This window comes from Citrus clementina, unplaced genomic scaffold (genome assembly GCF_000493195.1).
Source record: "Citrus clementina cultivar Clemenules unplaced genomic scaffold, Citrus_clementina_v1.0 scaffold_2, whole genome shotgun sequence".
NCBI lineage: Eukaryota > Viridiplantae > Streptophyta > Magnoliopsida > Sapindales > Rutaceae > Citrus > Citrus x clementina.
Window position 1 is genome coordinate 30024380 of NW_006262688.1, and position 17484 is coordinate 30041863.

General features: G+C 36.7%; 1 protein-coding gene and 1 pseudogene across 3 annotated transcripts; one reads left to right on the plus strand and one right to left on the minus strand.

Moving 5' to 3' along the window:
• The first annotated feature begins 12446 nt into the window (after window positions 1-12446).
• LOC18052003 (peroxisomal 2,4-dienoyl-CoA reductase) lies at window positions 12447-14902 on the plus strand. Of its 3 annotated transcripts, none has more exons than XM_006448606.2 (5): window positions 12447-12759; window positions 13053-13212; window positions 13338-13510; window positions 13596-13818; window positions 14481-14902. In XM_006448606.2, exons 1-5 carry the CDS (start codon window positions 12574-12576, stop codon window positions 14633-14635), a joined length of 897 nt encoding a protein of 298 aa, XP_006448669.1. In that variant the 5' UTR covers window positions 12447-12573; the 3' UTR covers window positions 14636-14902. The 3 variants fall into 3 exon arrangements, with proteins under 3 accessions (XP_006448669.1, XP_024047654.1, XP_024047655.1); XM_024191886.1 differs by having other exon boundaries at window positions 14332-14574; XM_024191887.1 differs by having other exon boundaries at window positions 14390-14574.
• A 2003-nt stretch (window positions 14903-16905) lies between these two features.
• LOC18052004 overlaps window positions 16906-17484 on the minus strand; it is a 1886-nt pseudogene continuing 1307 nt past the window's right edge.

A 17484-nucleotide genomic window follows, 5' to 3' on the forward strand; every position in this document is an offset into this window, starting at 1 on the left:
GGACAGCAACAACCCAATCAGCTGATGTGGTGAATTATTTTGCCTCTTATTTTCTCGGCCAAAACCCCTTTGCTTACACTCGGAGAGCCAATTAGCTATTTATGTTGTTTATTGTGGTCCTCGACGTCTCGATCATGCAACATCCTTTGATCATGGGACTTTTGATATCTGATACTTGAACCTACCTCCCTTTTTAATTTTGGCCACATTTTATATTCCTTTCCTCTGACGTAGGATGGTTATGTATTACAAGTAGAAAAGATGTCCGTTTTCGACTCATGATATATTGTTTTAAAGCTTGCAACGAAATAAACTAAACCCATAATAATTTATATTATTCTATCATGTGATCGAATTGAAAATTTCATTTTTTTCTTGGTTGTTTTTTTAATTTTAAAATATTTTTTTAATTTTTCCTGTTTCTTTTAAGATTTTTATTTTTTTTATAAAATTCAAATTTGCACACCGTTTGTTTTTTTTTTAATTTAGATTAGGAGAATTTTATTATAAAATAATATTTTGAATTGCCTATCTAAGTAAATTCGCAATATTTAGGACTATTAGATGAGGGGCTCAAAATTCTAACTTTTGTCACTTCATAATCATTCAATAAAACTTTATTATTTTGAAACTTTATTTCAGGTATCTTTAACCTTTTTTTTTTTATGTTTCCATTTCGTCATCTTCCATCTCTTTCTAAACCCACCATTAATATTCTTGATGAGCAAATTCTTCTCTACCAACTTCTCCAATGAGGGAGATAATTAATTTGGCCACTATGGGTAAAGAGCTAGAATATGCTTGGCGCATTTCCATATTAAACTCAAAAGAAGAATTTTGATTGGTGAAGAAACTGTTGAGTATCTTAACAGGACTATTGGATCTGAATTCAGAGTTATATATGGAGAAAATTAGGTTAATGTATTATCAATGAGTTGGTGGATGTTATTTGGTCATTTGGGAGGACAGCATTGTGGGTTACATCAATGATCAATGCATTGAAAGAGTTTGATTCATGATTACATTTTTCACTTTTTAGTTTATGTAAAAACACATCTGGATTTGGAACTCATTGAGTTATCAAATAAAATATTAGGAAGATTGTCACTTTATTAATTGATGATGTCGGAGGCTTGGTAAATTTTTTTTAAATATTCAACTCAAAAGACTAATTTATTGTGTGGAGTTATTCTATCTTAGTTACAAACTTAAGTAACTTTTTTTTACTAATTAACGAATGACACAACTCGACATACGCCATTTTAACATTGTGTCACAGTGAAAGCATGTAAAAATCCTTGGTCGATGCAAATAATCCTCGTATGCGGGTAAGATTAATCTCATGCTTATATCACAAGATTTTCTTATACATACAATAAACTAACATGATAAAGCAGAGAGTTTTGTCTTTAATCATATACCCAAAAACATATCAAGTGAGAGGATAACAATTTTTCTTTTTGTGGTGACACATATAGAAGATAAGTGTGTGCCAAGTGTACTTTAAGTTGGATAGATATATAAATAAAGAAAAAAAAATTAGAAAGTTAGGTGGCAGAGGAGGCTCCATTGAAATTATTGTTGATTTGTGGTCTACATTTCAATAATTAAGATGTTGGGTTGTCATGAGATAACGACTAGTACTCCATGGAAGGTTCAGCTTCAGTCTTCAAGCTGAGGTCTGATCTTGATCTGTATATTTGTAACAATATTTAACACAAAAAAAAATGTGTACTATGGAAGCCCAAAAGACTTGGGTTAGAGATTTTAAATTTTTTGTTTGAAATCATGTAAATCATGTATCCGTGACACGCTAGCTGTTTCTATACCACAAATATTAATTGTTCTCAGAATAAACTGTTTTTGACAGTTTATAAAAAGAAAAATTTTGTTTTGATAAAATAATGAAAACCAAGTAGTGTCTTTGTTATTTTCTGTAGTTTCTTTTAAAACACCACGTCGAAGATTTGGTATTTGTAAAGAAAATTTAGGGGTGAGTCAGTAATATTTCAAAAGTGTGTGTCTAAAAACGTAATTCTAGAAGTAGTTTTAATAGATTCTTTAAATTAGGATCAACCCCCTCAGGAGGGACGAATTTCAATTTTTTTTTCTTTTTTGTTTCCCCTTGTAAAGCGTCAGAAGGTTACCACGTTAGCTTGTCGTTGTAATGCAAAATGTTCGGTTTGAAGTTTGCGATTTCTTCTTCTAAGATATCAGGAAACTACCATATTTCTTATTTTATTACAAAATATCCCTCTGCTTTTATCCACACACAAAAAGTATTTTACTTCGTGTTGATACTACATTTGTGTACGTATCACAATCATTCTTTATAGGGGTGTTCGCGGATTGAATTTTACATATTAGATATCAATCAATGGATTTGTGAATTTGATCCAATCCACCATTTTATAGATTGATTTACGAACTAAAATTTTTTAATTATGTCATATCCACAAACTAACTAATTAAAAAAATTAATATAAAATAATTTTACTACTGATTAAATTTAAAATTAAATAAGATTTACATAAATTAATTGTTTAAATAAAGATAGAAAATAAATTTAGAGTTTCAAAATGTAACACATTAAAAAGAAAAAATCACATTTGTTTAGATCAGTACATAAAAATTAACCGCTTAGGAAGGTATATTTGTTTATTTAATTATTTTATATTATTATCATATAAGATATAATATGGTGTTAATGTAACATATTTTAACTTATTTATTTATTGGTAAGTACTAAGGCCATATTTACAAGTTTAATTTTTAATTAATAAATATTTTTTTGGCGGATTCACAGATTTTTACGGATTTACATAAGTAAATCTATATCTAATCAATTAATTACAGATTTTAAAATTTTTAATCTAATCTAATCCATCAATTTACGAATCAGATTTTTACAGATTAAATTTTTACGAATTAGATGAATTGAACGAATCGGATTGAATTCTGAACAACCTTAATTATTATTAAGAGAAAAATGAAAAATGTTATTGGAATGGGCCAAGTACTCTTTTTTTTTTTTTTTTTTTCCGATAGTATAGCTGAAACTGTCAGAGATTGCCAAATCATAGGTTTAGATTAAACCTGCTAAAAGGCTAGCTGATAATTACTAAAATCTTACTTGTTTTGAAACAATCCAACCAAAAGTTCAACCTTCTTATGACTTTTTGGCCTTTTCGGTCCCCGTACGATGTTAATTCTTGAAGCCATCTGATTGCACGGTCTCATTAACACTTTATCTCGACAACCAAATTCATATATATAATATATATATCTCTCCCTCTTTCATACTAAAACTTAACCTATAGTAATAATAATTTTCATGCAACACTTATTTATAGCCACATTTTCACATGGTGTCTTATTTTTTTTTTTTTTATTTCCACGACTAACACGCATGCTACCCCTGAAGTGATACATATATAAGGTGGGCAGCATCTGTTGCCACTAGTAATTCTCTCATCATATGTCGTAATGAGACTTAATTAAATGCGTTGCGCATATATGTATACAAAAAAATGTCTTTGAAATATGCTCAATTTACCATCATTGATATCAATACTTTGTTTGGAAATTAAAAAAAATTCGAAGCACTTTGTTATATAAACTTATCTTCGCCTTCATATCTTCTAGAGTGTTATCCAGACATTGTGATAATGCTTGCGTGCCGGAGTCGTATCACTTTTGTTCTGTGTGCTATACTCAGCTAGGAGACAATTACGCTATCGTTTTCCATTGTGACCCAAAAGTAGAAGGGAGTAGAGGGAGCATATCTTTATCAGTTTATCTATCTATATTTGGAACCTTGTCTTATATATATATATATTCATGAGAGGGATATAATTAAGGCATTGGAGGACAAGATATATAGACACATCTCATACCTAAAAACACCAATTTCGTCTCCTTTGGTGACACTATTATGCGGGAGACATCGAGCATTACGTGCACTTACTCTCTCTAATCTCTTTATAATCACCATTGCCATATTAATATTAATTTGAAAGTACACGACGGTGCGCGGTGTTTGTTATAATTTAATAGACCATCCGGATTCAATTCAATTCGCATATTAAAAGATCTTACATATGTATTTAAAGTACAAGCATCTACATTTGATAAAAAAATTTGTCGCTATATATTTCTTAGTCTCAACCATTATCATAAATAAATTAATTATGTCGGTATATCTTTATTTATTTTTTATATTGTGCTTCTCAACAACATTTGAAGTCAAATCTTGAGGCTGCACCACCAACCCATTCTCGAATATGCTACATGCTTATGAGCATATGCTCGTGAATTAGTCTTCATTATTTCTTTATCTTTTTCTTAATTTATTTATTTTTCTTTCCCATCAGAATTTTAATTATTTACCTTTGTTTTTACATATTTAATTTGTTTGGTTTATCAATTGTTGACTTGGGCTCTTGGATTGCATATGCTAACTGCCAGTGCGCTATGATCAGAAACATCGTGGGTCTGCCGTACAAAACATATTAATGTATATAGTCAGAAAAATAAACTGATGTAATCACCCAAAAAAAAAAAAATTAGAAGAAAATGAAACAGAAGAAATGAGAAATGTGCTTAAGAGGAGAATAATTTGAATCGATTCTGATCATGACCAAACCTTTAAAAAGTAAAATAAGATTTTTAGATCACTTAGATTAGAAGCGTTGACTTGTGTGATCCCAAATAAAGCTATGACTTTATTTGTTTATTATCTAAATTAAAAGCATTGACTTGTGTGATCCCAAATCTAAGCTGATCTGCTTACAGCCACCATTGTAATTTTTTTTTTTTTTTTTCACACATATGCTATATGCCTACGTACGTTTTAAATTAACTTTTAACAAACTGTCAGGAAAAAATAATAATAATAATAAACGAAGACAATTTTTTAATTTTTTTTATATGAGACTTAATTTGGCCTTATGAATTGCGAACATTATCTATCTGATTTTTGTTTTCTTTTTAATTAGTATTCTTCGATTTCATATTATGCATTTCTAAATAATAAAGTAAAAAATTTTAAAAAGTAAAAATATGAGCACATGGTGTTGCTCTTGCTCCAACCCAATTGATATTCCAAGTTAAAAGGGTGGTGGTTTTCCAATGAGATGCATGACAAAACATAATGAAAATATACATAATAATGCCAAAATTCCATTGTTTAATTCGATCTTATTTCATTCTTTTAGCACTGAACGAGTACATAGGTTGATCTAGAAATTCATCATAGACGAACTTTTGTTTTCAATTCTTTTTTGGTTGGTTTTTTTTTTCAAAAACATTAACCAACACACAAGAAGTTTCAATTCTTCACCAATCGAAGACCCCCCCCACGCATGACGCATTCGTCAATTATTACACAACCAAAAGTGGGTCTACTTTAGGCCCATAAATTGGAAGGATCCACAATCAGCCCTCATTGAGCCAACAAAATCAGCCCAGCCCTCATGTGTCTCATAAATTTTAGATATAAATAATCATATAGCAAAATCAATTAAATCCGATGATTTTCAAGTCAAATCTTTGAACGATTATTTTTATTCACAGGTTGCTTCAGGCAGGCCATTATCTTCAACTGAATCCAAAAAAAAAAATAAAAAAAAATTGATTTAAGATATGAGTTCGTAGGTATCAAGTTATTTCGACCAAATCTAAGTCATAATCTCGTAGGCAAAAATTATTGAGCTTCTCACAGCTCCATTCTTAGTGGAAATTTCTAAAATTAATTTGGGTTTTATTTGCTGCGAGATGTATCCGAGACATCAACGTATTGGCTTCTTGCTAGAGTTGGGAAATACGGAGAAGTTTTCTTAGTTCAATGTGGAGCAGCTAACCTCTCTCATACGGAGGAGTCAATCTTTTGAAGTATGCCATTTGTCCGGTTAAATTGGTAAAATCCATCGCGTCTTTGCAAAGAGACAAAACCGAGCTCTCTCTCAGTCCCTGTCGCCTCATAAAAATCGAGAGGAGATTGAAAAATCGATATAGACTACTTAGCATACGACAATATTGATCAATTATTGGAGAGCAGAAGTAAAATCAATACATCCGAAAGTGACTCTAGGCGTAGAAAGCTACGACAAAAGCACGGCAACTCAGCAAGTTGTGGTAATAAAGTAACAAAAATAAACGACCCGAATCAATAGAACAGAACTTTTTATAAAAGGAAGACGTTAGTTACCCGAGTCAAGCTCGGATCAAACTCTGAAAGCAATAAACGACGTCGTTCGAATCTTCTTTTTTTTTTTTCCTTTCATTCTTTCTAAAACGACGTCGTTTTAACTTTGTAAATACTTGTGGACAATGATAGCGGTCCCAATCAAAGCGTAAGTGATTGAATATATTTCTACTTAGGGTGAGAAATAAGACCACAAGATATTTGATTTTTTAGATAATAGTCAATGCCTTTATTCAAGTATGTTGGAGCTTATTTATACTTGAAACAACTTAGCCAAACAATCTAACTATCACTCGAGATTGTAGGCAGGTCCTAAGCTAACAACTTGACTTATTCTTTTAGCTTAACAAAACAACCGAATATGAATTAAACCAAATAATAAATCTCCATTAAATCAGCAAGTGATCCCATGTTGACCGAATCAACCCATGATCCCTGTAGACTGCTCCAACGACCGTTCTTCCAACGTGCTACATGTTGCATGTAACGTATGCATGAGTCTTGAGCCATGTGACCGTTCGACTTCCAAGCATCCATGCATAATTCAAACGTACCCAGCATACTTGTTGTTAGGCTTTGGAATCCTTGACGACCTCCGCGGCGTATCAATACCGCCTCCACGAAGAGGACCCTTGTCCTCAAGGGTCAGGTGAGGGAATTGCTTTGCCAGGGACTCTGAATCTTCCCATGTTGCGTCCTCATGTGGAAGGCGTTGCCAACGGACAAGACTTTGTTCCACCAACTTGCCACCTCTTTTAAGCCAACGAACATCAATAATTCTATCCGGTTCCAAAACGAGTACTCCGTCGTCATCAACAGATGGAAGATCTGCGCTGAATTGAGGCATCACACCAACGTATTTTTTAAGCAAGGACACATGGAATACCGGATGCACTCGAGATCCCGTTGGTAGTTTAAGCTCATAAGCCACTTGACCCACTCTTCGCAGAATTGGATATGGCCCAAAGTATTTGCTGGCCAACTTCTGATGAGCACGACGGAAGACAGTAGTCTGCCTATATGGTGGAAGTCTTAGGAATACCATGTCACCCTCCTTAAACTCCACGTCGCGCCTTTTTGTATCCGCAAATTGTTTCATGCGATTGGTTGCCATTTCCAAATTCTGTTTTAGTTGTCGCAACAACTCATCCCTAGACAACAAAGCTTGATCTACCTCGTGTACTGAAGAAGATCCCACATGATACATTGGTACTACCGGTGGATGTCGCCCATACAAAGCCAAAAAAGGAGTCATACCTGTGGACACATGGTACGTTGTGTTGTACTAGTATTCTGCCCAAGGTAGGTAAGAGTTCCATTGCTTCGGCCATTGGTGAACAAAGCTTCGCAGGTATTGTTCAAGACATCTATTAATAACTTCCGTCTGACCGTCGGTTTGCGGATGGTACGCAGAACTCATCTTGAGTTGTGTACCTGACATATAAAAAAACTCCTTCCAAAACTTGCTAATAAAAATAGGGTCTCGGTCACTGATTATTGATTTCGGCATGCCATGTAATTTTACCACTCCATCAATATACTTCTCAGCCACCGTTTTTGCTGTGAATGGGTGAGTCAAGGCCATAAAGTGTGCACTCTTGCTGAGCCGATCCACCACCACTAGAATAGAATTTTTACCGTGTGAGTTTGGCAGCCCTTCAACGAAGTCGAGCGTGATATCATCCCACAATTGGCAAGGAATTGGCAAGGGCTGGAGGAGACCCGCAGGCTTAAGAGTGGATGCTTTCGTTTTTTGACAAATCTCGCATTTACCCACATAGTCATGAACCGTTTGAAACATTGAAGGCCAATAGAATTGTTGTTTCAAACGTTTGAAAGTACGTAGAACTCCTGAATGACCTCCTATCTTAGTGTCGTGGGCTTCAAAAATTAATGATTGACGGAGTTGAAGAGGAACTACAACTCGGTCCTTGAAGAAAATCAGCCCGTTACGCATGAAATAAGGGCTAGTGGGTTGAGTCAGGGCTTGATGTGTAATTTGCTGCATGTAATCATCATCTTGGGCAGCCATTTTTATTTCGTTCCAAATAGATACCTGTGCCACAAATAAACTGTTAAGAGCAGAATTGTGAGGTCGTCGTGAAAGGGCGTTGGCGGCAACATTCTCACGGCCGAGTCTATATTGGATTTCATATTCAAACCCCATCAATTTGGCCAGCCACTGTTGCTGTTCGGGTGTCGTAATTTTCTGCTCCAAAAGGTACTTAAGGCTGCGTTGATCGGTTTGGATGATAAACTTTCGTCCCAACAGATAAGGTCGCCACACACGGATAGCTTCTATAATCGCCAACATCTCTTTTGCGTATGTGGACCAAGATTTTTTTGTGACTCCCAAGGCACGACTCATAAAAGCGATGAGCTGCCCTTGTTGCTGGAGTATTGCGCCGATGCCGTCACCGGATGCGTCTGTCACAATAACAAAAGTTTCATTAAAATTAGGCATGGCCAATGTAGGTGTACTTGTCATTGCCTTTTTTAAATTGATAAAAGCTTTGTCCGCTTCTGCATTCCATTCAAACTGCCTTTTTTTTAGAAGATTCGTGAGTGGTCGAGCTAAAACTCCATATCCTTGGACGAACTTTCTGTAGTAACCCGTAAGGCCAAGGAATCCCCGTAGCTCTGAGATGTGCTTCGGTTGAGGCCAGGAGACCATGGCCGCAATTTTTGTCTCATTTACTTTTACCCCGTGGCTGGTAATTATGTGGCCGAGGTACTCGAGTTCTTGTTGGCCAAAAGTGCACTTGCTTGCTTTAAGGAAAAATTGATGCTGTTTAAGAACCTTCATTGCCTACTTAACATGAGTAAGGTGGCTACGCCAAGAGGGGTTGTATATCAGTATATTGTCAAAGAAAACAAGGATAAATTTCCTGAGATAGGGACGGAAGATAGAGTTCATGATGGCCTGGAATGTCGATGGTGCGTTGCATAAGCCAAACGGCATTACTAAGTATTCGTAATGTCCGTTGTGTGTGCGGAAAGCCGTTTTGTGTATGTCGGCTGGGTTTACACGTACCTGATGGTATCCGGCCCTTAGGTCCAGTTTAGTGAAGTACGCTGCTCCATGTAACTCGTCCAACATGTCATCGACTGTAGGGATTGGAAATCGGTCTTTAACAGTGGCGTTATTGAGAGACTGATAGTCGGTGCAAAATCGCCAACTTCCATCTTTTTTTTTGACAAGTAGTACTGGTGATGAAAAAAGGGCTGGTACTAGGCCGAATGAGTCCCGAATTCAGCATCTCCTGGACTTGTTTTTCAATTTCAGCTTTCTGGAAATAGGTGTAGCGGTATGGCCGTACGTTGACTGGCTCAGTTCCCTCTTTCAATGTGATGTTATGGTCGATTTCTCGTCTAGGTGGCAGTTTTGTTGGCTCTTGAAATAAAGTGTTGTATTCCTTTAACAAGTCTTGCATATCTGGAGTTGTTGTATTGAGAGAGTCTTCTACATTCACATGGAAACAAATGGCAAAACCGAACTGCCCTTGTCTCAGCTCTTTGGTAATTTCGATCAAGGATGCCGTTTGTATTGATTGAGGCCCGATGCCTTGTAACCGGCAACTTTTGTTCTCCCAAGTGAAATCCATGGTAAGTTGTTTCCAGTTGCAAACCACGGAGCATAGCATCTCAAGCCACTGGACTCCCAGCACCATATCCAGCCCTGTAATTGGAAGTGAATAAAGAGTCAAAGTGAATGGAACTTCTTGTAATAATACCTGAACCCGTTCGAATTTTCCCTTGGATGATAGCGTTTCTCCGTTTGCCACTCGCACCGAAAATCCTGCTGTGGGAATGATTGGCAGCCGTAACATGTTGGCCATTCGCGAGCTGATGAAATTGTGAGTTGAACCGCTATCGATCAGAACCATAATCTCATATGGTCCTACCTTTGCCGTGACCCGCATGGTTCTTGGGACTGCCCATCCAGTGAGGGCATTGAAAGTGATTTTTGGATCGGTTGGCTCTCTAGTGTCAGGTTCTGTGTATAAGACTTCAGGAATTCCCTTATATGTAGTTTCATCATTCGTTGTCTCACTTTCAAGGAGCAATATCTGAGGTTGGGTGCACTTATGACCTGCTGTAAATCGATCTTTGCAATTGAAGCAAAGTCTCATTGCTCGACGCCGCTGCATTTCGTCCCAAGTCAGCTGTTTGATGGGTCTCGTTGGTTGGGCACGGGTATTGTTTGTTGGTGCTGGTGGTGTACGGTTGAGGTACTGTGGTCGCAGCAACTTCCTTTGTCGCGTCAATTGATCATCCTTCATACGTGCGAGGCTTATAGCTTCTTTTAAAGTTTTGGGCCGAAACATCCGAATTTCCTCTGAGATTTCCGGTTTCAATCCTCCCATAAAGGTCCCGACCAAGGCCTTTTGCGTCCAGCCTTGTACCCGGTTCCCAAGCCTTTCGAATTCCCTCTGATAATCACGTAGTGACCTTGTCTGCTTAACCCTGAACAACGCCTCATCATAATCTTCGCACTCAGTAGGGCCAAACCGTGCCTAAAGCTCCTCCACAAAAATTTCCCACGTTACTGTCTTTTCCTCTTCTTGATAAGTTCGTCGCATCCATTGCCACCATTGGTTGGCCTCTCATTCGAGGTGAAAAGAAGCTAAGGAGACTTTCTGTTCGTTGGTTGCTTCCTGGTACTCGAAAAATTGCATGATCCTATTATACCACTCCGTTGGGTCGTCGCCGGAATATCGTGGACACTCCAGTTTGGTAAGTCTTGATGCTAGCTAATGGCGGCTCCCTTCACTATCTCCACGGCTAAGCTGTGAGGGTCCGGCGTGATCAGAATTGTTGTGACTTGGCATCCCTTTTGAAGTTGAAAGTGAATCTACCAGTTTGCTCATTGTTTCTTCTAGGCGGTGCAATCTGTCAGTAAGCCCTAGTTCCATACGCTTCATTCCATCTTGCAAGCTTCCGATCTCAACTTCCACACGCTCTATACGTTCCTTGTTGGTTGACATAGTAACCTCGCTCTGATACCACTGATAGCGGTCCCAGTCAAAGCGTAAGTGATTGAATATATTTCTACTTAGGGTGAGAAATAAGACCACAAGATATTTGATTTTTTGGATAATAGTCAATGCCTTTATTCAAGTATGTTGGAGCTTATTTATACTTGAAACAACTTAGCCAAACAATCTAACTATCACTCGAGATTGTAGGCAGGTCCTAAGCTAACAACTTGACTTATTCTTTTAGCTTAACAAAACAACCGAATATGAATTAAACCAAATAATAAATCTCCATTAAATCAGCAAGTGATCCCATGTTGACCGAATCAACCCATGATCCCTGTAGACTGCTCCAACGACCGTTCTTCCAACGTGCTGCATGTTGCATGTAACGTATGCATGAGTCTTGAGCCATGTGACCGTTCGACTTCCAAGCATCCATGCATAATTCAAACGTACCCAGCATACTTGTTGCTAGGCTTTGGAATCCTTGACGACCTCCGCGGCGTATCAGACAACATCTCCAAATTGTTCTCTTTCTCTTCGTCTCGCAACCTCTTTCTCCTTCTATTTCTCTGTTTCTCTTCCCCTTCGTTTCACAACCATCATTGCGCATACCCAACCATGGGCACCCACCACCACTGACAGCTATCAGCCTGACAACCACCATCACGATAGTCTTTTATTCACTGCACAAATCACACATATACGCTTTTTCAATGTTAAATGTATTCAAGCAGCAGATTGCATCTTCCATTTATTAAATAAATTTTTTAATTGTCGTGTATTGCAAGCAAAACAAAATTTTCTCATCAGTATGGTTTTGTAGTTGAGGTTATGCGTGGAGAACAAACCAAAACGAAAGTAGCAAAGGCAATTGTGTAGTTATTAACTGGTAGGAGATGAAAGAACGAAAATGTAGGCAACTAAGAGCTTGTATGTTGTAATCTTACAAAATTAGATCTCTCTCTCTTCTTCTTTTTTTTTTTTCTAGTTGTCACTCATATCTGAATAAAATTTATTTAACGTACATATGTAGCTTCATTTTGAAAAAAGAACAATGTTTTAAGCTGAATTTCATTTTTGTTTACCCTTGTTAATTAATGTTGCAAATGATTTCTTCGTGACAAATCTGATGCTTTTGCAGCCTTAACCAAGCTAAAACGACATCGTTTTAGCTTGAATGAAAGGGCAAAAAAAAGAGATTGAAACGATGTCGTTTATTACTTTCGGGCTTTGACTCGGGGCATCGTCAAGCCGGCTGATGAAATTGTGAAACCTCAATTCAATTACTCAGTATATTATACCCGCTTCCTTAAACTTGATTCATATATATAATCATATCAACTTTAATAATTGCTCATCATATACATAATCTTCTCTACGGTAATGGAGTCGCCATTCAAGGGAGATATACTTAAAGGAAAGGTGGCCCTGTTGACAGGAGGCGGTTCCGGTATTGGATTTGAAATATCTCTTCAGCTCGGCAAACATGGAGCCGCCATTGCCATCATGGGCCGTCGCAAAACTGTCCTTCGTTCTGCCGTTGCCGCTCTTCACTCCCTTGGGATTCCTGTATATAATATGTTAATTGTTATATAACTTCCCAATTTTCATTTTTTTTTCAAGTTATTTGGTCAACTCATCTGGGTGTATCTGTTTTGATTGTTCTTGGTTTTCATTGCTTCTTCGGGATTATAATATATTTAAGCAGCAGCTTAATTAGTTTAATTCCCTATTAAATAGCGAGTTATTTTGCATTTTTATTGCTTAGATGAAAAATGTTTAAGGTTTTCTGTATCTGGGTTGAATTTGGATTGGAAGGAAGTGAAATTTAATTTGCTTGTTTATAATATATATAACTGCAGGCTATTGGACTTGAAGGAGATGTTCGCAAAAGAGAAGATGCGGTCAGAGTTGTGGAATCGACTATTAACCATTTTGGCAAGCTTGATATTCTTGTGAATGCTGCCGCCGGCAATTTCCTTGTGCCAGCTGAGGATTTATCCCCAAATGGTTTTCGAACAGGTTCTGTTTTCGTAATGTGATCTTCTACATGCATATATTACACTTTTGAGTGAAAAATATTAGGCTTCAATTGAATTTGAATTTTGAATTGACTGTTTTCTTCTGTTCACTATTGATTTATGCAGTGATAGAAATAGATTCTGTTGGCACTTTTATAATGTGCCATGAAGCATTGAAGTATCTTAAGAAAGGAGAACGAGGGCAGGCCTCGTCATCTAGTGGAGGAATAATCATTAACATAAGCGCAACTTTGCATTATACTGCCACTTGGTATCAAATCCATGTATCTGCTGCCAAGGTTTGGTGAATTTGTCCTCTATTGTTGGAAATACTTTGTTTTCTGGATCGTGTCAAATTGTTACACAATATTGCCCCTTTATCAGGCAGCTGTTGACAGCATCACAAGAAGCCTGGCATTGGAGTGGGGTACAGATTATGCCATTAGAGTCAATGGAATTGCGCCTGGACCTATCGAAGACACAGCTGGAGTTAGTAAACTTGCACCTGAGGAGATTAGGAGCAAGGCAACAGATTATATGGCTGCTCATAAATTTGGGGAGAAATGGGATATTGCCATGGCTGCTCTCTATCTTGCATCTGATGCAGGTCAGTAGCTTATTTATCTGATGCTTTGCATTTTCTTTCTGAATCTGTTTGATGATTATTGCCGGTTCATGCTAATTAGGTGCCCTTTAATTGAATGCTTTGCAATTTCATTTTGTGAAGATAGAAAATTCTTTTAATTTGGTTCTGAATTTTTGGTGGAAAGGATGAGTAGACATTGTCAAATAAGATTCAATAGTTCGGGCAAAAAATAAATTTATGCGGATGAAATACTTGGGCCAAATTTGTCATCTGAGTAGATGGCGGTTATGTTTTATTGTGTCCATTACAGTGCTTATTCATTATTATTACTTTTTTTGTGTTATTTTAGAGTCTGCATAAAATGCCTCACTCAGTTGACCGAAACCAACTTTTAAGATTATAGAAGCTATCCGGTCTTGTCCAAGTTACTAGTTCATTTTCTTGAACTGTTGAACAATTGTTGGTATGATCTGTAGAGGTGGCATAAAAGCCTTAACACGCTGAGGAGATTTCTATTTATTTTTTTTCCAATAGAAACATTGACATTGCTGGAAAAGTGGTATAGAGAATAAGCTTCCTTGCTTGATTTCAGTTCAGTGAGTACTAAATCAAGGATAGCTTCTCCTTTTCTCTCTCCTTAAAGCTGTGCACCGAGATTTAATCCATCTTCTTGATGATTAAAGGAAAATATGTCAACGGAAACACATTGATTGTTGATGGAGGAAATTGGCTTAGCAATCCCCGGGATCTGCCAAAAGAGGCAGTGAATCAACTGTCAAGAGCAGTGGAAAGGAAGCCAAGAGACTCACCAGTTGGGATTCCGAAGAGCAGGTTATAGTAATCCAGCTGATGAGTGATGACAATAGTGAATAATTTGACTTTAAAGGTGTCTGATTCACATAACATAATCTTGCCACAAAGCACTAGCATGCATATACTCGAAGTTGTATTTGCCTTTTGCTTTCGATGACATTAGTGAAGAGCAGCTTTTGATATTTGTGGTAGTCATCTTTGATTGCACCTTCTTTTATGAATCTTATTAACAATGACTTAAAGAACCAGAAATATCAGGGTTCCATGGCCAAGAAAAGCACGAACTTTGATATATTGCATTACTGTATTTCAAAGGGAAGTGACATCGTTTTATAGAAATTTCAAATTGATAAACATTCGTGATACTATAGAAAATAGAAACGAACAGCTCACGAGGTGCACCGGACCATAAAAAACAATTGGATAAAACAGCACCGGGAGTTGTGTGGATGTATCAAGTAATCGTTTCATATTTAAGATAGAATCCAAGCAACTCGGCCTTTGCTGCTCATTCTTTTGAGAAATTTGCAAAGACCACTGATGTGTCGACCATGACAAAATTCTATTTTGCATACAGCCAAATAGACAATATAACTCCCGGAATCACGTTTTCTATAGTTGCCAAACACCAATCAGATTACTCTCTCTATCAAAACATACATTCTAAAAATGTGGAAAAGCCTACCCAGAATAAATAGAGAAGAAAGAGCAAGATCATGAGAAAGTCATCACAAGCACAAACTCCTCATGGTTCATTTTATCATTGTTGAAAAAAATTGAAGTATCAAAAAGTACAATTTGCTTAACAACACCCAATCGAACCTTGGTAAGTTACATTATTATGTAACTTACATCAAACACTAAGTTGCAACTAGTGACCCAAAAGGAGAATCAACCAAACTACTCTTTGGGTCACTAGTTACAACTTTCAGTTGATGTAAGTTACATCATAACGCAAATGGAAACAAAACTACACCTTGCGTTAGGAGTCAGCAAAAAACTACAATTTACTTAAAAAACCGAAGTTTCAAAAACTACAGAAGGTAGCCAGTAGCTTGATTTGTCAAATCCAAATAGCTTATCAACCACGGGTAATTTTTCATTTGTGCACCCCATTTCATGAAAAAGATCAAATTATGTGAAGAAAATGAAAGTAGCTTTGGTATGAATGAGCAAATAACTTCTAAACAAAAAGAAAAAAACAAGAAAGGAGGCAACATAAAGAATTGACTAACAAGGTGTAATAAATTGATAATCAAAACTTTGAAGTTGAGGCAGCTGCTTTCACAGCCAACATGCTGAACCTAGCATGAAACTGAACTACTCTATTCTAGGTAAACCAGTCTCCTATTTACATAAAAGCCCAAAGAACTCGTATGAACTAGCTCCATGACCTTAGTTGACAGTGTAAGCTTTGTAAAATATGAAAAAAAAAAAAAAAAGGTAAGAAAATTTTACACACACATCTGAAGCTTATTCTCTAAATAAACTTCAAGGGAAATGCTTAGTGCTTACACAAATTTCCATATCTTAGTTCAACACATACGAACATGAACGTCAAACAAGTCCATCTGACGCTGGTATCATGAGAGATATTACTGAGATGCCTAACAAGATCCGAATTGATAACAATCCTTTTGATTCACTGATAGTAGAACAGATTAAAAATTAACCAACTCCACAAAATTCATAATCACCAGCATACGAGCAAAAAACCAATTAAACATGGCATTTAAGTCCCAGAGCTTCCCCAAGAAGTGAAGCGTGTATTCATAATCACTCTATAGTTTTAACTACTGAACCTGTAAAAGATTTCTAATTTGGTCATAATAGATCTAACTAAGTGGTTTATTGAGAGTCAACCATCCCCTAGGGAGAGAAAAGACCACAGATCATATTGGGTCAACAATTTGCACAGCAATCCTACTTCCAAGATTCATCGCATGAAGAGAAATGCGAAGTTTGTCTTGACTCAAAAAACTAAGCAACTAAAAGGCACTATTTCCACATAGCCTAGCATGGGTTTAACTGGTCACTAAAGTAGTCTTTACAAAGACAAAACAAAAACAAACACTTTACACCTTCATATCCAAACTCGCATATATTGCCAAGCCAAAGTGCACATCTATTAAGAATTTTACATCTTTGCTTTTCAAATAACCAAATAAGGTTACTAGGAGATAGCATTATTTTCCTTTTTGCTATTAAAAACTTCAGGATGTTCAACTCTACCTTGATATTCATATACACAATCATCATCTAACATAAAGAACTAACTTTTTAGAGTAAGCAAAATACAACTAAAAACAATGCCTTGCTAATATTTTATTTGCAGAATAAACAAAAGTAAGCAGTATCCAATACAATGAAAATCCTACAAACCCATTACAAAGTTTTGTCCTTCTTTTTTGCCTTAAATATAATCAAATGTCAAAGACTACATACACAACAACTTACACACAACCACATGATTCTCACTCAGACATCCATATTCTCCATTTGAATGCTGCTCTTCAAAGGCACATACTCACCAAGATAGCCACCAAGATGATCATGCAACGCGCTCTTGTCAATCTCCTGATGATGATAACTCTTGCACACATAGTAAAACACGCTCTGCACCAACAATCCCACAAGATTAACAATCACCAACACCCCCACCAAGAACCCACCAACCACAATCCTCGTAAAAACTCCATATCTGTCTCCACCATGAACCACAACAACACCAAATACACTCCCGATAGCTGCACAAATAGCTAAATAACCAAAAACAAGAACCCCCGCCATCCGGGTCTTCCCTTTTAACAACTCATAGCTCTTCTTCATCGCTGCAAACCCGTAAAGCGGTTCAAGAACCGAAACCACACTAGC